The 21,491-nt window shown below is 44.9% G+C and overlaps 1 protein-coding gene across 2 annotated transcripts; it reads right to left on the minus strand.

The window, feature by feature from the left end:
• Nucleotides 1-202: 202 nt before the first annotated feature.
• On the minus strand, nt 203-20,666 carry LOC140464206 (probable G-protein coupled receptor 139). Of its 2 annotated transcripts, none has more exons than XM_072559055.1 (2): nt 20,118-20,666; nt 203-1,221 (listed from the first exon to the last, which is right to left on the minus strand). In XM_072559055.1, exons 1-2 carry the CDS (start codon nt 20,200-20,202, stop codon nt 311-313), a joined length of 996 nt encoding a protein of 331 aa, XP_072415156.1. In that variant the 5' UTR covers nt 20,203-20,666; the 3' UTR covers nt 203-310. The 2 variants fall into 2 exon arrangements, 1 of the variants encoding a protein (XP_072415156.1); XR_011954875.1 differs by lacking the exon at nt 203-1,221 and adding an exon at nt 15,657-15,899.
• Nucleotides 20,667-21,491: the final 825 nt, after the last annotated feature.

Raw genomic sequence — 21,491 nt, forward strand, 5'->3', positions numbered from 1 at the left:
GGCTGAATCTGTCTCCCTACAGCTCAGCTTCTCCAAAACAAAGACACACAACAACATCGTTCACTCTGCTGCTCGACACGCTTTAATGAACATTTTTATTGTTTACAAATGGAAGTGATGGATACAGTCAGTGGGATGGTGCCTTTTCTCACTGGCCCCTGAGTTGTGAGAAACATTTAAATGTTTCCCTGTAACCCCCCTGTTGGATAAGGATAGACAAACCAGTGCTACCCTCAGTCTGTTACCATAGCGACAGGCTGTTCCATCGCTGGAACACTGAACTGAAATGAGAAAATCCCGGATGGTGTGATTAATGAGAGAATTTGATTGATGGATGGATTTGGGTGAAGGGATATTTCAGCACATTCTTCAGTTGCTGCCTGAACTTAGATTGGGTCACGGCATAAATCGCTGTGTTTGTGCAGCAACTGAGGAGCTGCAGCATGAAGCCCAATTCCCGCACAAAGAGATGGAGATACACAGACCGATACCCAAAATAATCCATCCGTCTCCATATAGAATACAGCATTAACGTTGACCATAACAGGATGAAATTGGCCGAGATTACAAACAGTAAAATGATGGATTTTTTTCGGTTTCTCATTTCAGTGTCAGTCTGAGCGTCCCCATTGGTGTGAGCGCGGAGTCTCCTGCGGGCTCTGCTGGTCACTAAAATGTGTCTGACGGTGAGAACATTGAGCAGCAGAATCAGGAGAAATGGGACACACGGGGTTAGAATGTGGTGGAGGAACTCGATTGTGACCCAGACACTGGATAATACAACAGTGTCTGTTGCACCACAAAACCAGGGTGTGTTCTCCAGCCGATACCGAGCCGTGAGCATAAAATACCAGAAAATGTTCTTTAAACAGCTCAGCACAGTCACTGCTCCCAGAACCACAGCAGCTGCTTTCTCACTGCAATATTTACTTTTCAGCTTCTGGCAACAAATGGCCACAAACCGATCAAAGGTGAAAGTGACGGTGAACCAGACAGAGCAGTCAGTGGCTGCATAAAGCAGGATGGCGTGGATATTACACACAGAGACAGAGACCCTCAGGAAATAAAACTGGTCCCGATAAACAATGGGAATGTGTCTCAGTATCAGGTCGAATATAATGACCAGGAGATCCGCCGCTGCCATGGCCCCCAGGTAACGTCTGACACATGGAGACAATCCACAATCTTTATAAAGCAGGACGTAGATGGTCACTACGTTAACTGTGAGGAAGGAAAACAAATCCATTATTTATCAGCCTGGAGGCAAAGGGACCCATTTAATTGGGGACCCAGTGAGATTTTCAAATGTGTCCCTATATTCAGGGATTTATTAAAATAATTGGAGCTGGAATAACAAATGGAAAGGACTGAATTAAAAAAAAACAAAAATTCTTTTCAAATGGCAGTCCCTCAATCTACTCTATCATGTACTATATTGCATATTGACAAACTAACCAAAACAGCATGCTCTACATATACAGAGGAAAAAGACCAAATTGGGGGTTGGTGGAACATTTACATCTCAAGAAACATTTAACTGTTCAACAGCTACTCTTGCTTTTTGGTGGACAGCTATCTTTACTATGTATGTTTCACTGTTAAAAACCCCACAACTATTACTAGAAATTAGAAGACAATCATAGCAGTCACATTTGTTTAAGGTCTTTTTCCTATTTTTAAGTGTTGACTTTTCCAAACGTTCCTTCTGGTGGTCTGTAATGTTTTGGAAAAGCCTTCAATTGTAGAATATTAAATGCGTACTTGCGACATCCAACATTCTTCATCGTGTTTTCTCGGCGACATCCCTCGCTCCTCAAGCAATCCAGGGCCTGTGTGAAAACTTGAGGTGCCATTCCATGCTCATGCTGCAAGATCAGGCACTGTTCCAAAGTGATTGACATAGCTGTTCGGTCCTTGGCACTTTTACAGCTTGTAAATCGAACCCTATTCAATCTGCGACAAATCTCAGCGGCTTGCCAAAGGGTGTCTACATTCTTATTCTTTCTTGCATGAACATTTTGGCCAAGAAATCTCAATAGTTCAGTTCAGTCTGACTCCGGGATCGAGGGAAACAATCATCAGGCAAAGAGGTAAAAACAATAACTGCAGATGCTGGAAACCAAATTCTGGATTAGTGGTGCTGGAAGAGCACAGCAGTTCAGGCAGCATCCAACGAGCAGCGAAATCGATGTTTCAGGCAAGAGCCCTTCATCAGGAATAAAGGCAGAGAGCCTGAAGCGTGGAGAGATAAGCTAGAGGAGGGTAGGGGTGGAGGGAGAATAGCATAGAGTACAATGTGTGAGTGGGGGAGGAGATGGAGGTGATAGGTCAGGGAGGGGAGGGTGGAGTGGATAGGTGGAAAAGGAGCTAGGCAGGATCGACAAGTCCGGACAAGTCAAGGAGACAGTAACTGAGCTGGAAGTTTGAAACTAGGATGAGGTGGGGAAAGGGGAAATGAGGAAGCTGTTGAAGTCCACATTGATGCCCTGGGGTTGAAGTGTTCCGAGGCGGAAGATGAGGCGTTCTTCCTCCAGGCGTATGGTGGTGAGGGAGCGGCGATGAAGGAGGCCCAGGACCTCCATGTTCTCGGCAGAGTGGGAGGGGGAGTTGAAATGTTGGGACACGGGGCGGTTTGCCTGATTGGTGCGGGTGTCTCTGAGATGTTCCCTAAACCGCTCTGCTCGGAGGCGCCCAGTCTCCCCAATGTAGAGGAGACCACATTGGGAGCAACGGATACAATAAATGATATTAGTGGATGTGCAGGTAAAACTTTGATGGATGTGGAAGGCTCCTTTAGGGCCTTGGATAGATGTGAGGGAGGAGGTGTGGGCACAGGTTTTACAGTTCCTGCAGTGGCAGGGGCAAGTGCCAGAATGAGAGGGTGGGTCATAGGGGGTTGTGGACCTGACCAGCTAGTCACGGAGAGAACGGTCTTTGCAGAAGGCGGAAAGGGGTGGGGAGGGAAATATATCCCTGGTGGTGGGGTCTTTTTGGAGGTGGCGGAAATGTCGGCTGATGATTTGGTTTATGCGAAGGTTTGTAGGGTGGAAGGTGAACACCAGGGGCGTTCTGTCCTTGTTACGGTTGGAGGGGTGGGTCTGAGGGCGGAGGTGCGGGATGTGGACGAGATGCGTTGGAGGGCATCTTTAACCACGTGGGAAGGGAAATTGCGGTCTCTAAAGAAGGAGGCCATCTGGTGTGTTCTATGGTGGAACTGGTCCCCCTGGGAGCAGATACGGCGGAAGCGGAGAAATTGGGAATACGGAATGATATTTTTGCAAGAGATAGGGTGCTCTGCCGAGGACATGGAGGTCCTGGGCCTCCTTCACCGCCGCTCCCTCACCACCAGACGCCTGGAGGAAGAACGCCTCATCTTCCGCCTCGGAACACTTCAACCCCAGGGCATCAATGTGGACTTCAACAGCTTCCTCATTTCCCCTTCCCCCACCTCATCCTAGTTTCAAACTTTCAGTTCAGCCCTGTCCCCTTGACTTGTCCGGACTTGTCCTACCTGCCTATCTTCTTTTCCACCTATCCACTCCACCCTCTCCTCCTTGACCTATCACCTTCATCTCTTCCCCCACTCACCCATTGTACTCTATGCTACTCTCTCCCCACCCCCACCCTCCTCTCGCTTATCTCTCCACACTTCAGGCTCACTGCCTTTATTCCTGATGAAGGGCTCTTGCCCGAAACGTCGATTTCACTGCTCGTTGGATGCTGCCTGAACTGCTGTGCTCTTCCAGCACCACTAATCCAGAATCATCAGGCAAAACCTCCTTAAACTGCTCATAGTAGTTGACTCTCTCAGCGGAGCAGATAAGGGCTGTTTGGCAGTGGCTGGTTGAAGGCTCGGTGACGTTTGTTTAACGGTTTAAATTTGAAAGATTTTTTTTAAAAAGCACAGAGCGGACCCGGAAGCTGGTGTGGAGCAAGCTTACCTGGGTAGGTTTTTTTGGCGCGCTTTGGGGAGCTTAAACTAACTCTGCAGGGCATGGGAACCTATTACAGAGACATGGGTAGAACAGGGACAGGATTAGCTGTTGTAGGTTCCAGGGTTTAAATGTTTTAGTAGGGTCAGAAGTGGGAGTAAAAGAGGGGGAGGGGTGGCGTTGCTTGTCAAAGATAGTATTACAGCGGTGGAAAGGACGATGGATGAAGACTCGCCATCTGAGGTAGTTTGGGTTGAGGTTAGGAATAGGAAAGGTGAGGTCACCCTGTTCGGAGTCTTTTACAGGCTTCCTAATAGTCCTAGAAACATAGAAGAAAGGATTGCGAGGATGATTCAGGAGAAGAGTGAAAGTAATAGGGTGGTTGTTATGGTGGAATTTAACTTTCCAGATATTGAAAGCTATAGCTCGAGTTCATTAGATGGGTCAGTGTTTGTGCAATGTGTGCAGGAGGGTTTCCTGACACAATATGTAGATAAGCCAACAAGAGGTGAGGCCACACTGGAATTGGTTCTGGGTAACGAACCAGGCCAGGTGTTAGAATTGGAGGTAGGTGAGCACTTTGGGGACAGTGACCACAATTCGGTGACTTTTACTCTAGTGATGGAGAGAGATAAGTGTGCACTGCAGGGCAAGAGTTATAGCTGGGGGCAGGGAAATTATGATGCAGTGAGCATGAATTAGGATGCGTGGCTTGGAAAAGTAGGCTTCAAGGGAAAGGCGCAATTGATATGTGGAGCTTGTTCAAGGAGCAACTATTGAGTGTCCTTGATAAGTATGTACATGTCAGGCAGGGAGGAAAGGGTCGTGTGGTTTAATAAGGAATTGGAATCCCTTATTAAAGGGAAGAGGGCGGCCTATGTAAAGATGAGGCGTGTAGCTTCAATTGGGGCAGTTGAGAGTTAGACGGTAGCCAGGAAGGATCTGAAGAGAGAGCTAAGAGCAGCAAGGAGGGGACATGAAAAGTCCTTAGTTGGTAGGATTAGGGAAAACCAAAAGGCTTTCTATAGGTATTTCAGGAATAAAAGAATGACTAAGGTAGGATTAGGTCCAGTCAAGGATAGTAGTGGGAAGTTGCGTGTGGAGGCTGAAGAGATTGGGGAGACACTGAATGAATACTTTTCGTCAGTATTCACTCAGGAACAGGACATTGTGGCCGATGTGAATACTGAGTCACAATTAATTAGAATGGATGGCTTTGAGGTATGTAGGGAAGAGGTGTTGGAAATTCTGGAAAGGGAGAAAATAGACAAGTCCCCTGGGCCTGATGGCATTTATCCTAGGATTCTCTGGGAAGCAAGGGAGGAGATTGCAGAGCCATTGGCCTTGATTTTTATGTCCTCGTTGTCTACAGGAATAGTGTCAGAAGACTGGAGGACAGCAAATGTGGTTCCCTTGTCCAAGAAGGGGAGTCGGGATAACCCTAGTAACTATAGGCCAGTGAGTCTCACCTCTGTTGTGGGCAAAGTATTAGAGAGAATTGTAAGGGATAGGATTTATGAACATCTGGATAGGAATAATGTGATCAAGGATAGTCAGCATGGTTTTGTGAAGAGCAGGTCGTGCCTCATAAACCTTATTGAATTCTTTGAGAAGGTGACTAAGGAGGTGGACGACGGGAAAGCAGTAGATGTGGTGTATATGGATTTTAGTAAGGCATTTGATAAGGTTCCCCATGGTAGGCTACTGCAAAAAATATGGAGGTATGGCATTGAGGGTGAGTTGGAGGTTTGGATTAGGAATTGGCTGGCTGGAAGAAGACAGAGGGTAGTAGTTGATGGTAAAGGTTCATCTTGGAGTGCAGTTACTAGCGGTGTTCCGCAAGGATCTGTTTTGGGACCATTGCTGTTTGTCATTTTTATAAATGACCTGGAGGAGGGGCGAGAAGGTTGGGTGAGCAAGTTTGCGGATGATACGAAAGTCGGTGGAGTTGTTGACAGTGAGGACGCATGTGGCAAGTTACAGTGGGATATAGATAAGCTGCAGAGCTGGGCAGAAAGGTGGCAAATGGAGTTCAATGTAGGTAAGTGTGAGGTGATTCACTTTGATAAGAGTAACAAGAAGATGGGGTTCTGGGCTAATGGTCGGATACTTGATAGTGTGGATGACCAGAAGGATCTTGGTGTCCATGTACAGAGATCTCTGAAAGTTGCCACCCAGGTAAATAGTGCGGTTAAGAAGGCATATGGCGTACTGGCTTTAATTCATAGGGGAATTGAGTTCCGGAGTCCTGAGGTCATGTTGCAGTTGTATAAGACTCAGGTGCGGCCGCATCTGGAGTATTGTGTGCAGTTTTGGTCGCCATACTATTGGAAGGATGTGGAGGCACTGGAACGGGTACAGAGGAATGTTGCCTGGTATGGTAGGAAGATTGTATGAGGAAAGCCTGAGGCACTTGGAGCTGTTTTCATTGGAGAAAAGAAGTTTTAGGGGTGACTTGATAGAGGTGTACAAGATGATTAGGGGTTTAGATAGGGTTGACCATGAGAACCTTTTTCCACGTGTGGAGTCAGCTATTACGAGGAGGCATTGCTTTAAATTAAGGGGTGGTAGGTACAGGACAGATGTTAGGGGTAGATTCTTTACTCAGCGAGTCGTGAGTTCATGGAATGCCCTGCCAGTAGCAGTGGTTGACTCTCCCTCTTTATGGGCATTTAAATGGGCATTGGATAGGCATATGGAGGATAATGGGCTTGTGTAGGTTAGGTGGGCTTAGATCGGCGCAACATTGAGGGCCAAAGGGCCTGTACTGAGCTGTATTTTTCTATGTTCTATGAATTACTGACAAAAATGTGACATAAACCACAAGAAACCCTCCCTCCCCAAACACACAGAGACACATCCATAAGGACGGATGGTTTCTAGAACATTCCCACACACTCGATCACTCGAGAGCAGACACAGGTCACTCCTTCCCAGTTTCTAATACGGAGGGTGGAAACGTTGCTGTCCTGAAGGATCCTCTCCCAGTTTCCTGAAGACAAACGGAGTTTGGAATTTCCTGTATTTTAGTTTAAATTGTGGTCGATCCTGTGTCATGAAGAAATGTAAACGCAGGGAAAATGTATTCATCCCTTTACCTGCCTGAGGGGCCTTCGGAACAGTGTCTCCTTCTCCCTGGAACGGGATCTCTTCCCTCGGGATCTTATCGTTTGTTCAATTCACTGACGTCCGGCTGTTCACAAACAATGTCAGGGACAGAACGTTCCGGGGAATGTCAGTTATTGAATGTCAGGGACAGAACGTTCCGGGGAATGTCAGTTATAGAATGTTGGGGACAGAACGTTCCAGGGACTGTCAGTTATAGAATGTTGGGGACAGAATGTTCCAGGGAATGTCAGTTATAGAATATTGAGGACAGAACGTTCCGTGGAACTCCTTGACCTGTCCATCATCTTTTCCCCCCTATTCACCCCACCAATAGGATGTACAGTGCACAGGCTACATATCTGTCCAGCACGGGGAGCTGCACTGACAACATCATTGCATTATTAATAAACCTCAGCCAGATAGTCTGACCAGCACAGGGACTGTGCAGTGATCACTGGTGAATTAATCTGTAAACCAGGAGCAGTTACCCTCCCAGCATGTAGTTCTGTGTACCCCACCCCAGCGCATTGCTCAGTAACACTGTATTAGATCGCTGCCCAGCGTAGGGAAACTTGCAGCCCATGCTGGAAGTGACAGGATGTGCAGCTCCCATCCGTTTACAGCTCCATATCTCCATTGTGCCATGACAAGGGGCTGCTGTGGGTGTGAACATCACTGCCAGAGAGAGATGGCAGGGGAATCAGTTTAAGCATCACTACATGGGAGGGGTTTGGTGTATAGACAACGAGGGGGAAACTGAGAGACAGTGTCATGGAAGGATGCGTTCCCAGGTTTCAGAATGCTGAAATGTGGACACTTCGATAGCATCCTATAACATGAGCCAGTCTTCCCAGGAAAGATGGTAAAAAGGGAGATTGGTGTGAGGTCAGATAGTGGAGAGTTTTGGATGAGTATTTGTTCTACAGCTTTGTAAATGGGAGTGGTTTCAACAGAATCTATGACTCACTGGGCTGAATATAACAATAATTTGTCTCAGTACCATTTGCGTTGAGTGTGACAGAGGGATCATCCGCACGAAGCTGATCTAGTTTCCTGGTGCTATTCTTTTGAACTCACTTCATTAACTACCCACGATTTTCCCACCCGTCATGGCTGGAGGTACGCACCATCGCCCGGGTGCCCCTAGATATTCCATGACCCCTGGCACTGGTGCCATCTTTGAAAGGCCAATGGGCCCACAGTTGAGCTTTCTCAGTTCGGAGCTGCCCTGCACAGTTTATCCCGAGCATGGCATATAAGGGGCAATTACATCATGGTTTGTCGACCTGGGCACGGAGGGCCTGCTGGATGGGCTAGTACAGAGGGGGACCATTCTTTTCCCAGAGGGGTGCACACCACCAGACCTACCGAGCATGGTCTGAGCTCCCCACCCAGCTCAGTGCTGTATCTGCGGTCTGAAGAAATGTCCAGCAATACAGGACAAGCAACAATAACCTTCCCCCCTCTGTCAGGATAAGGGTCACTGTATTATCTCTTCTCCCTCACAGTCACTGTATATCTGTTACAGCATCGACCCCCAAAAAAGGCTCACGCTCCACCACTCTCATTCCTGCATACAACACCTTCCCTATCTCTCTATCTCTGTGTGTGTCTCTCTCTGTCACCCCGTCCACTTAACCCCCCACATTAAGTACAGTGCATGGATACAACGCTGTCGACAGACTCCCTCTGAAAACGTCACCATTTGCCATTATCCCCACCTACACCAGCACTAACAGCAGGGACACCCACTCCCACCCTCCATCCCTCCCTCCCTTTCTCCCATTCCAGGAGAAACAGCCTGGAATTGGACAGCAAGAGCCAAGCCGGGTGGTGGAGTGCCCGATATCCATTCCCTCCCCCCTCCCTCCGCCATGTGGGGAGGACCCTGGTAGGAGCCAAAGAAGGAAGGGGACGCCTCGTGTGGAGATTCTGAAACATCCACGTCCCACCAACCGAGTAAGGAGCAATGTTCAGTGAAGGACAATTCTCACTTTAAACGCACTGGCAACTCCGTCTTCCCCCGGCACAACTTAGGACCCAACTACCTTTTGTGTCGAGCTGGTACAAATGGAATCCCCACGGTCACGGTGGGCAGGAGGGTGGGCTCACAACACATCATCACCACCACCTCCCAAGAAGGGAGCACGGAGGCTCCCTCCTGCACCACCCCCTGTAAACAGCTCAGATACTGAAACTAATCTGTGATAGTTACTGTCCTCCCCACTTGGCCTGATATCTTCAACAATATGCTCATATCCACCCAGGGTCCTCTTCTCCTGCACCCCCTTTATAATGGTGCAGCCTGTTTTATATTGTCTTTCAATGTCCTTCCTACCAAACTGCATCATATCACACTGCTCTGCATTGATCCCCATCTGCCCGAAAACTGCACCAACTTGTGATTGTCCTGTTAGAATTCCACACTTTCCTCCGTAGACTTAACAATTCTTCCAGGTTTGGTGTCATTTACAAACAGTGAGATTGTCATAGCATCACTGTCCTCAAGAAACAGCTGAAATCCTGCCACATGCGCGAGTGTGAGCAAGTGGAATACTGATATATCCCCACGGACAGAGTCGAATAATGAGATTTTGTCAACAGAGCAACAAAAGTCCTGACACACACCAGACACAGTGAATGAAATATTGACAAATCATGGAGCAAGATAAATTCTCAGGAATATGAGGAAGCCATTCAGCCCATTGAAACTACTGAACAAGAAGAGGGAATAGCCCATTCAGACCCTCCTGCCTATTACACAGGAAGCAAGGAGTCCAGTGTTATGGACCAGGCCAGAGACCCTTTAAAATATTTTGACGTGGTAGTTTAAATCCAACCATTATGTTCTTCTAAAGGCAGATATAACAACTGGTTCAGATGTAATGTGATTGGTGAAACTATTCGATGGTAAACAAAACAGTTTATTTGAGCACTACCATTAAAATATTATCAAAGAAATAGGAAATTAGAATAAGAACACGATTCAAAAACTTAACAGAATAGTAGATACGGTTCTATTACTAACTTACTGTACCAATATAGTCAGATCCCATAAACACAACCACTTGGCAAAAAAAAAGTAAATTCTCACATACAGTTCTCCAGGAGGGAAAAGCAATAAATCAGCATCCAGTAAAAATGGTCAGAGAGTAGCAACCAGGAGATAGTCACTGAAACTTATAACTCTGTGGTGAACCCAGTAGTTTCTGCTGTTACTGAGAAACCTTGAGTCACTTACACAGGAACAGGAGAAGGCCATTCAGCCCCTTGAGTCACTTGCACATGGAGGCCATAAAGCCCCTTGAATCACTTACACAGGAACTGGAGGAGGCCATTGTGCCCCTTGAGTCACTTACACAGGAAGAGGAGGAGGCCTTTCAGCCCCTTGAGTCACCCACTCAGGAATAGGAGAAGGCCATTCAGCAACTTGAGTCACTGATGCAGGAAGAAACTGAGGCCATTCAGCCCCTTGAGTCATTACATAGGGACAGCAGGAGGCAATTCAGCTCCTTGAGTCCATAATACAAGAACAGGAGGAGGTCATTCGGCCCCTTGAGTCACTTACACAGGAATAGGAGGAGGCCATTCAGCCCCTTGAGTCACTTACACAGGAACATCAGGAGACCACTCAGTCAATTGAGTCACTATCACAGGAAAAGTAGGTTGCCGTTCAGCCCCTTGAGTCACTTACACCGGGAGAGCAGGTGGAGATCATTCAGCCCCTTGAGTCACTTACACAGAAACTGGAGGAGACCATTCAGCCCATTGAGTCACTTATGCAGGATCAGGAGTAGGCCATTCTGCCCCATGAGTCACTGACACAGGAACAGGAGAAGGAGACCATTCAGACCCTCAACGCTCTTACAGAGGGATAGAATGAGGTAATCAATGCTGATTCCTGATGAAAAACATATGCCTGAAATGTGCATTCTCCTGCCCCTCGGATGCTGACTGACCTGCTGTGCTTTTTCAGCACCACACTCCCGCCTAATTGATGCTTTAACATGATGAACAAGTGGAGCCGAGGCTGCACAGATAGACTGCTCCACGTTGTTCTAGGTGGCTCCGTTGCCCATCATACACATGTGGGACTTTAATGTGTTTTTTTTTGCAGTGAGGAGGGAAGCGAAATGCTTTGTGTGAAATCTCAAGAAGTCATCTTTCAACTCCGAGAAGACAGCATAATATTCTCTATGTAGGGCGGAAGCTGGTGAGAATGCCTACCTGAATCAGATGGAATTATGGCTGCAGTTGGGGATTGTGAACAACACGATGTTCAGTGCAGGGTCACACACTGACTGCTTATTAATGGGGAGAGTTAATTAGGGCTTTGAAACAATTAGGAAAGCCATGTTAGACTGATGAATGGACTCACTAAGTTCAAATAATGCTCATCTTGTTCGTGTTGATCTTATCTAGTGCACATCCTGTGCAATGTGTGTGGGCGGCACGGTGGCACAGTGGTTAGCACTGCTGCCTCACAGCGCCTGAGACCCGGGTTCAATTCCCGCCTCAGGCGAGTGACTGTGTGGAGTTTGCACGTTCTCCCCGTGTCTGCGTGGGTTTCCTCCGGGTGCTCCGGTTTCCTCCCACAGTCCAAAGATGTGCAGGCCAGGTGAATTGGCTATGCTAAATTGCCCATAGTGTTAGGTAAGGGGTAAATGTAGATGTAGGGGTATGGGTGGGTTACGCTTCGGCGGGGCGGTGTGGACTTGTTGGGCCGAAGGGCCTGTTTCCACACTGTAAGTAATCTAATCTAATGTAAACTGTATGCTTTGCTCTGTACAAGTCTATTTGATCTGTCTGTCCATCCTTACTATGATCTACCTCCACTGCTCATAAATAAAGTGTTTCCCTGTACTGATGAACACATGACATTAAATCATACAAATCAAACCGGGGTAAAGTATGGAATTCCTCACCCTATCAATGTCTCTTCTGGAAATAAGTGATCGCAATTAATCCTCAAGTTTTCAGTGCAACAACCTTTATTCTCTCATAGCTCTACAGATTAAACACTCAGCTTCTTCCCTCTCATTTCATGGTACAAACATCTGTGTCTGTGGTAAGGAGATTATTCCTTACAAAGGAGATCAAATCTGTAGAGATTGCCTCAAATACTCCATCGGCAAGGATTCATAATTATAGGAACAAGGCTTTACTTAGATTCTTGAACCAGTAGACATAGAGAGCAGTAGACGTAGTCGGTATAGATTTCAGTAAGGCCTTTGATTAGGTTCGATGTTTCGGGCATCAGCCCTTCTTCAGGAATGATGCCCGAAACGTCGATTCTCCTGTTCCTTGGATGCTGCCTGACCGGCTGCGCTTTTCCAGCAACACATTTTCAGCTCTGATCTCCAGCATCTCCAGTCCTCACTTTCTCCTTTGATTAGGTTCAACATGATAGACTCTCTGAAGATTCGATCGCATAGCATGCAGGGGGAGCACAAAATTGGATACACAATTGGCTTGGTGTTAGGAAGGAGAGGTTAATAGTGGAAGGATGTTTGGAGGAATGGAGCCCTGTAACTTTTTTAATGCATTTTCTGGATGAGGGCATTGCTGGATAGGCAGCATTTATTGCCCACATTAATTGCCAACAGGGTAGATAAGGGTCAAGCACTTTGTTGTGGGTCTGGAGTCACATGGAGGCCAGATCAGGTAAGGATGGAATTTTTCTTACGTGAAGGATATTAGTGAACGAGTGGAGAATCTCAGGGGTTAGTGCTGGGCCCATTACTATTTGTTATCTCTTATCAATGATTGGAATGAGATTGTAACAAGCATAATGATTAAATTTGCAGATGACACTAAAATATCGTGAACAGTGAGGAAGGTTATAAAAAATACAGCAATACCCTGATGAACTGGGGAAGTGGGCCCAGAACTGGCAAATGGAATTTAACTTAAATAGGTGTGAGGTCTTGCATTTTGGAAAGTCAAATCAAGTTAGGTGTTTCATGGTGAATGGTAGAGCCTTAAGGGGGGTAGTGGACAGAGAGACTTTGAAGTTCAGTTTCACGGTTCTCTGAAAGTGGAGTCACAGGTAGACAGAAGGCTTTTGGCACACTGGCCTTCATCAGTCAGGGCGTTGAGTATAAAAGTTGGGAAGTCATGTTCCAGATATACAAGACTTTAACGAGGCAACACTTGCAGTATTGTGTAAAGTAGGATGTTATTAAACTAGAAAGAATGCAGTGGAAATTTACAAGGAAGTTGCCACAACCCAATGGTTTGGTTTAAAGGGAGAGTTTAGACATTCTCAGTCTTCTTCTTTAGAGCAGAGGAGACTGAATGGGGAACGAATAGAGGTATATAAGATCATGTGGGGCATGGATATGGTGAATGCTCTCAGTATTTTCCCAAAGTTTGGAGAATCAAAGATGAGAAGGTGTCAGTTTAATGTTAGATGGAAGCAGGGAAGGGAACCGGAGGAGCATCGTTTTTACATAAAGGCTGGTACGCAGATGTAAAGAGCTGCCAGCGGATTCGTTTGGGGGGTACATTAACAACATTTAAAAGGCATTTGGACAAATATATGGATAGGAAAGGTCTCGAAGGATATGGACCAAGTGCAAAGAAATGGGTTTAATGTGGATGGACATTTACGATGTGTAGGTCGAACCCCTCTGTTAATTACAGCAAACACCAGAAAAGCTCACTGCGCCACGTAATTTGTTAAAATATGATTGACAAAAACTCCGACATTCCACTATTTAAAGAAAAATGACAATTTAGTTTCTTAACTTTAATAGTGATCACGAACAGAAACTATTCACAAATATAAAACCCCGTTTCTTAACTGCTGACTATCTGACACCAACTCGAAAAAAAAACGCTGTTCCTATAACCCATGCATGAAACATTACATTCAATTAATCTCAAGATCACACAGTCTCTGTATCCTCCGCTGTCTTCACTCTTCCAGCTGCTGATATCCATGGGTCATCTTCCTTTTTGTTCTAACTGCAACTAGGTTTTACATGAAAATGTATCTTTGATAGAGAGTGTTTTAGATGGCCAGTTACCTCTCCGTCTCTACAGTAGTTGCTCTGCTGTTCATTGGTAGTTACTCTCCGTCTCGTGTTCAAAATGCCAGGTGCATATACTCCCAGTGACACATTAAATTCTCATAATTTGATTGGTTTCCACGTGTCAAAACAATGATATTCAAAATCCATTGTCTTCTGGTATCCTGTGCATTATTTAAACTAATTATTACCAAAACAGCAACTGAAACTCAGGTATCCATTTACCAGCCAATTGTTACATTTGGAAAAGCCTGACCATTAGCTGGCAGCTCAGGCTGTACATTATATTCAGAAAAATCCGTTCTGTCTTAAAGTGACAAGACATGCTTTTAGCTGCATAACACCTCCACCCCCCTTTCAGGAAAAAGAAATGAATGATCAGAATGAAAAATGGCTTCATTTCTTTTCCTGTAATTTTGAATCCCAAAACTACGAAATGCAAAAGTAATTAATCTAACTTATACCTTTCATATTAATTCTGCACACATATGTAACATTGCAATATGTCAAATCTTATCTGCACTTTTTCCTTTAAATTTGTGATAACACATCTGCTAACACAATTTTACGGTCCACAATATGAATATTTTTGCAGTTAAAAGTCGGTAACATCAGACTCCAATTAAATATTCTCATATTTTAGTCTTTAAATATATCAAAAAAATGCAAAAGGATTGTAGTTTTATACATCCATCTCCGACAACCCGTTTGTCACATAAACAATAAAATATTGCCAGGCCCATACCAAACTCAAGAATCCTTTTTCAATAGTGGAGCACTTATTTCTGGTGGGTGTTCGGTTACTTTTTTTCCAGGTAACCAACTGGCCATTCCATTCCATCCTCATGTTCCTGCATCAATACATCTCAAAATGCTATATCGCTAGCAACAATTGCAATTTTAAAGACTTTTGAAATATTTGGTGTAGCTAAAACTTGGTGCAGTAGTTAATGCTGATTTTGAATTCTCAAGTGCCGGCTGGAATTGTTCTATACACCAAAGTTTTGTTTTCTTTTTTAGTAAATCCATCAGCGGTTCAACAACGCTGCTGAATTTTGGAACAAACTTCCAATGGAATCTACTCAGTGCCAAAAATCAAAGCTCCTCTTTCATCGAGGATGGTTGTGGACATATCTCAAAGTCTTTGCGATCCATGAAGTCAAACTTCCATGTCCAATGAAATGTTTCAAGAACGTCACCTCTGCCTTCGCAAATTCTGCTTTCTTTTCATTTATTATCAGTTTTCCTTTTTGTAATCGGTCAATGAGCTCTGCCAACTTTAACATGTGATCTTTCCATGACTTGCTAAAGACCACTGCACCTAACAGATAAACTGCGCAATTTATTAATCTGGCCCCAACTCTGGTCATGAGTCTTTGGAAGGTGGTTGGTGCATTATTCATTCCAAAGAGCATCACTTTGAATTGATGTAGCCCATTTCAGGTTACAAACACAGTAACTTCTTTCACTTTCTCTGAAAAAGTTGCCTGCCAATAACCATGCAGTAAATCCAACTTTGTGATGTGTGTGGCTTGTCAAACTTTACCTATGCAGTCTGTGAATCTTGTTATTGGATAGGAGCCTGATTTTGTTTCAGCGTTGACCTTCTGACAGTCCACACAAAATCACTGTGTCCCATCTGGTTTGGGAACTAACAGACTCAGCGTACTCCACTCGCTCTGACTCACTTAAATAATATTTATGTTGAGCATCGCATCCACTTCCTTCTGGGCTTCGGTGGCTTTGTGAGGATTTAGCCTGCAGGAGTGTTGCTTATCAGAACAGCAATCCTTACTTCCATGGTTCTGCAAATGTCCTCATACTGCTGCAATGAACAATCAACTGTGTTAAATGCTGCTCGAACAGATGACTCGCTATTGTCTCCCACTCCTCAAGGACTTCCTTGTTATTTAAAGTATTTTGCGTCATATCAAACCTCATGACATCTGTCTTTGATTCCTCACTCTGTGGGGCAGTAACTATCAGCTGTTTCCCCTGTTCCTTATCTATATATTAGTAAGACTACAACGTATTCACATGAAATACCTGCTACTTTTTTTATATCCAGAATTTTTACCAGATAATTTACCTGACTCTACATTTTTCTCCATTTGGAAGGGGACACTAAACTTGGATTTGAAGAGATTTCCTCCCACTGGTGTCATCCCCACGAAAAAAACCCATAAATTTTCATAGTTTTTACCTGCCACTTGCTTCATTCTATGCTGCTCTCTCTTCAGGTGCTGTTTAGCTAACTCACATATTCTATTTAATCTCTTCCTCACATCAGATACATAATCCAAGTGTGAGATTGTGAGATCTTCGACTTCGGTCCTGTTAATTTCTCTTTAATTCCAAAAGACCTCTCACTTCATGTCCGAATATTAACTCAAAGGGAGTGAACTAAGTAGATTCGTTCGGGGCATCTCTAATGGCAAGCAATCTAATGGGACACCTATATCCCAATCATTTGGCCAATCCTGACAGTACGCTGTTAACATGGTCTTCAGCGTCTGATGCCAACTTTCCAAGGCTCCCTATGATTTAGTTTGGGACGCACTTGATTTGACGTGCTGTATACCTAAGCTATCCATGATTTATTTAAACAGCCAAGTGGTGAATTGACTCCCTTGGTCAGACAGAACCTCTGTAGGTAGCCCGTACTGAGTAAAGAAAGCTACCCCCAACCCCTCCATCACCCTTTTTGCCTTAATACTCCATAATGGAATTGCTTCTGGTAATCTGACAGATACATCCGTTATGGTCAGCAAATGTTTGTTTTCACTTTTAGTTTAGAAAGAGGGCCTACGCAACTAATCATAACCCACGTAAAAGGTCCATTGAACGCAAGTTTTGACAACAAAGTTTCTGGTTTTTGTCCTCCCTGTGGCTGACGTACAATTCGGCGTATATGACGCACATGGCAAAAAATAACCACAAGCTTGTGCATTCCAGGCTAGTAGAAATACTTTTGTACCTTAGCCTGTGTCTTCCAGGTGACCCCCTGCAGGTATACCTAGATGACCTCCTACAGGTAGTTCATATGATATCCATAACACTTCCTGTCTGCGAGGCCAAAACAATCTGGTAAACTTTGGCCCATTTCTCCTCTGCACTAAACTGCATGGTCTCCAATTTCATTTAGGATTCTTTCTTTAAGTTGCTAACGCTCGACAACATATTCTGGTTCCTTTTTCTGAGTATGCATCAATTTATGTAAATTTCTGTTGTAATGCCATTAGCCTTTCAGGACTAAACACCTCTGCCTGTTCAGGTTTTTCCCTGCACCGTTACATGAAACAACGGGCCAGCTAATTAAACTTCCGCTCCTTTGTTTTTCTCTTTACTTTTTGCTTCTTGCTGTAACTTATGAAAGTGAGATCTTGTTATTACACAGTCTAGAAACTTTCCTGGGTATTTGTCTTTAAACTCCTCAATTTCCTGGTCTTTCTTTGACTTCTCTACCAGAAAAGGTGTCACTCCCATCTTGGATCCTGCTAAATTGTTCTCAAGAATAAAACTGTATTTCTGAAACTGACGGTCGGTCATTCACTCCAGAGTTACGTCTCTAATCTTGATTTGGATCTCCAGCCCGATCTTACACAGGGAGCACTAAATTTCTGTTCCCATTCCACAAATTATCACTCTGTCAGGTAACATGTCAGAAAGAATGCAAATACTTTCATCACTTACTTTTAGAGGCTGAGAGAATGAGAGGATTACAGACTCTGGAGATCTAGGTGTGGCGCTGGAAAAGCACAGCAGGTCAGGCAGCAGCCGAGGAGCAGAGAATCCACCTTTCAGGCATAACCCCTTCATGGGGAAACTAAGGGATTGGGGGAAAGGATTCTGAGAGATACATAGGTGAGTGGGGGTGGAGCTGGCCGGAAAGTAGCTTGGAGGGCGATAGTTAGATGCAGGTGGAGGGGTGATGGTGATAGGTCAGAGGTGAAGCAGATAGGCAGTAGGACTGCAGGGACCCTCCACCTACACGGCATCAATGTTAACTTCATCAGTTTCCAATTCACCCCTCTCCCAACCTCATCCCAGCTGCAACACTTCAACCCAGCATCACCTTCTTCAACTCTCCTGAGTTCCAACACTCTCTCTAATGGATGTGATAGATTATGGGGTATTCTCCTTTCTGGCCAGGTATGTTAGATATCTACCCCGTTTATCACCATGCTCAAATAATCTCTGTTTCACAAAGGAGATTTCCCTCTTTGCTGTCTGGATAAGTGCAGCATTCAAACTAGCCCTGAGGCCTGTAATCTGCTGCAACTTGGTTATAGACGGTCTGTCAAGGTATACTGTCTCTGCTGCATTCAGGCAAGCCTTGAGCATACGCTACTGTTCTGCCTTCTGTCGCTTCTTGGTCGCTGAGTAAGAAATAATGAAACTCCTTGCATAGGCCATTGGCAGTCACCGAGACCACCGATGGAATACTGGCCATAACCAAACTAATGTCCCAAAACATTTTAAATTCCCCTGAAAAATACTCAATAAGCTTGCTATATTTCAGGCAGAAAGGAGCCATGTGCCAGTGCCGCGAGCCTGTCCCATCACCATCGAACTTAAACTCCACCTACACTGCTGCATGATCAGAAATAGCTACCTTCCCAATTTTGCAGGACAGTAAAGAATTCAAAAAGGTCAACAGGGTATAAAAATGCCAATCCTCGTCCAGCACTTACGTGGCTGAGAGAAAAAGGTGAAGCCCCTCCCCTCAGGATGGAGACAACTCCACACACCCACCAACTCCAGCTCCCTGTTCAGGATTGCAGGGACATACCCGTTACCCCGAGGCATCCTGTCCACTTCGGGGTTAATACATCATTAAAGGTCTCAATGGCCATTAACCCAGAAAGCGCACTTGTTAAAAAAATTGAGGGAATGTGCCAGGTGCAGCAAACATTCAAAATCCTATTCATATCTCCATATATTAAAGCTTTAAGAAGCTTAAACTGCCTATATTCATCCTTAATTTGGTCTCACAGTTGAAATGGAAGATTCTTCTTGATGAGTTAGTAACCCCTCTGCTTTTCAAATTAAAGGATGAGAAAAAAACGCACGTCCGAACACTCCCTGCTGTAACTTGAAGTGCTCCTTACTGGTTAGATGTGTTTCTTGCAGCAAGGCAATATCAACCCTCCTTTTTTCTCAGGCTTGAAAACATCTTTTTACTCTTAATTGGTGAATGACTCCCCTTAACATTTCAGGTGCACCATTTAAATGAACTGTTATTCATAGAAATCTGAAATAGTACGTGACCCCCGGGAGGAAGAACCCCACTCATAGCATACCGAAGGAAATTTATATAAATTTATATAAATTTAGTTTATATAAATACAGTTTATATAAATTTAAAAATACAACTTCAAAAACTACCAAATCAAAATCTTCTAACATCCACGTCTACAACAGACCAACATCTAACACAAATGAATGGAGACTTTGTCCCTTCCCCACAGGTGATGCTCATACCATACATTAACCCCTTCATGGCTCCTTTCAGGTGAAACTGTTCTTTAGCCCCAGACAGCATAATGTTAGGAAAGGTTACACGCATTTTATAACAAGAACATTTAAAGTGGGCACTCAACCCGTCCTATTAATGTTATAACCCTCGGCAATCCAGGTTAAGAAAAACAAAAATAAAACACTACCCGGCTTCCCCAACCACGTCCCCATCCCATAAAAAGGGAGAGAAATGAAAAGGAAATGATCAAATTAAAAACAAAGGATAACGGGAGGAGAGAGGAAGAAGAGAGAGAAAAAAGAAAAAGAAGCAGGATGCCCTCAAATATATAAAAGAAACCAACAAACAGGTAAACCACAGAGAAAAGATAACGTAAACATTATTGTCCACATTATTTGAGCCAGCCCATCTACTATAAGGTGTCCAGGAAGTCCTTTGCCTTTTATGGTGAGTCAAAATTAAACATGGACCCTCCATGGCTGAAATGTAATATTGCAGCACATCTAACAGAGTCCTGGATATTCAAGTCCCTCAGCCGTCTTTGTAACTCATCAAAGGCCTTACCTTTGCAAATCACGATCGCAGAAAAGTCCTGGAAAAGCATAATTCGCGATCCTTTGCATATCAGAGCCTGTGGCTCCTTCCTCATTGCTCGAGAAACTTCCAGCCCGGTTTGCTTATCTCTGTAACTGCTGGTGTTACACAAGGACCAGGTGGGGGCGCTGGTTCATTTCGGGCCTGTGCATTGTGACCGGTGGGCCCACTTACCCGAACCCGGCCCGACCCAACTTCCAGCTACAATAACCACGGGAGCCATTGCTCCAAGAAGCTGACCAGCTGGCATTCATCTTTCTGTTCCAGCAGGCCGACCAGGCAGATGTTGTTCAGACAGCCTTGATTTTCGAAGTCATCGACCTGCTCTTCCAAAGTCCGTACCTGCTGTTCCAGGGCCTGGACTTGACACGCCCAGGATTCCACCACGGTTTCAGAGGTTGCAGTCTATTGCTCCACCTCCATGATATACTGCCTGAGATGCTGGATCTCCTGGCCACGCTTCTGCAGCATGACTGAAATTGGTTCAAGCCTATCCCGGGTCTCCTCCATCGTTGAATCGATCTTCTCTCAGAGTTTCACCAACTCCAAGGCCAGGCTGTGCTCCACAGCTGAGTCCCCGGGAGCGCTCGCTGAGGTCAATGATTCAGGCGCAGATGTGTCCCTTGCTGTGGGGGACTGCCCTGCTTGTTGCACACCTCCCTTCCTTTTACACAGTTCTCTAACAATTTTAAACTTATACACAATTCTGGGCGTCAAAAATAAATGACATGGACAACAATGGGTAATAAAGGGAGAGTCAGTGCCTCATTTTTCATTTTTTCTGGGTTCAGGTGCAGTGCTCAGCAAGGCAAGCGTACTGAATCACCACCACCTATACAATCTTAACAACCCTATCAACCTGGCTGTCAGCTTACATGGATCTATGAATAGACACCAAGATCGCTGTTGACCTGCTCATGACCATGAATCTTCCCATTAGCCCAATACTTTTTATTCCTGTTGCTCCTTCTGAAGTGTATCAGCTCACACTTTTACACATTAAACTCCGTTTGCAACTTCTAAGCCCAGCTGTGCAGCTTATCTATATCCCTATGTAACCTCCTACATCTTTCGGCACTATCCACAACTTCAAAGACTTAGTGTCATCTGGAAAGTTACTAAGCCATTCTTCTATGCCCTCATCTAGGTTTTTGTAAATATGACAAGTAGCAGTGGCCCCAAATTAGATCCTTGCGGTTCACCATTAGTAACTGAACTCTGGGATGAACATTTCCCTTCAACATCCACCCTCTGTCTGCTTTTAACTAGCCAATTTCTGATCCAAACCGCTCAAACATCCTCAAATCCCATGCCTCTGCATTTTGTGTAATAGCCTACAGTGGG

This window comes from Chiloscyllium punctatum, chromosome 39 (genome assembly GCF_047496795.1).
Source record: "Chiloscyllium punctatum isolate Juve2018m chromosome 39, sChiPun1.3, whole genome shotgun sequence".
In the NCBI taxonomy this organism is placed as follows: Eukaryota; Metazoa; Chordata; class Chondrichthyes; order Orectolobiformes; family Hemiscylliidae; genus Chiloscyllium; species Chiloscyllium punctatum.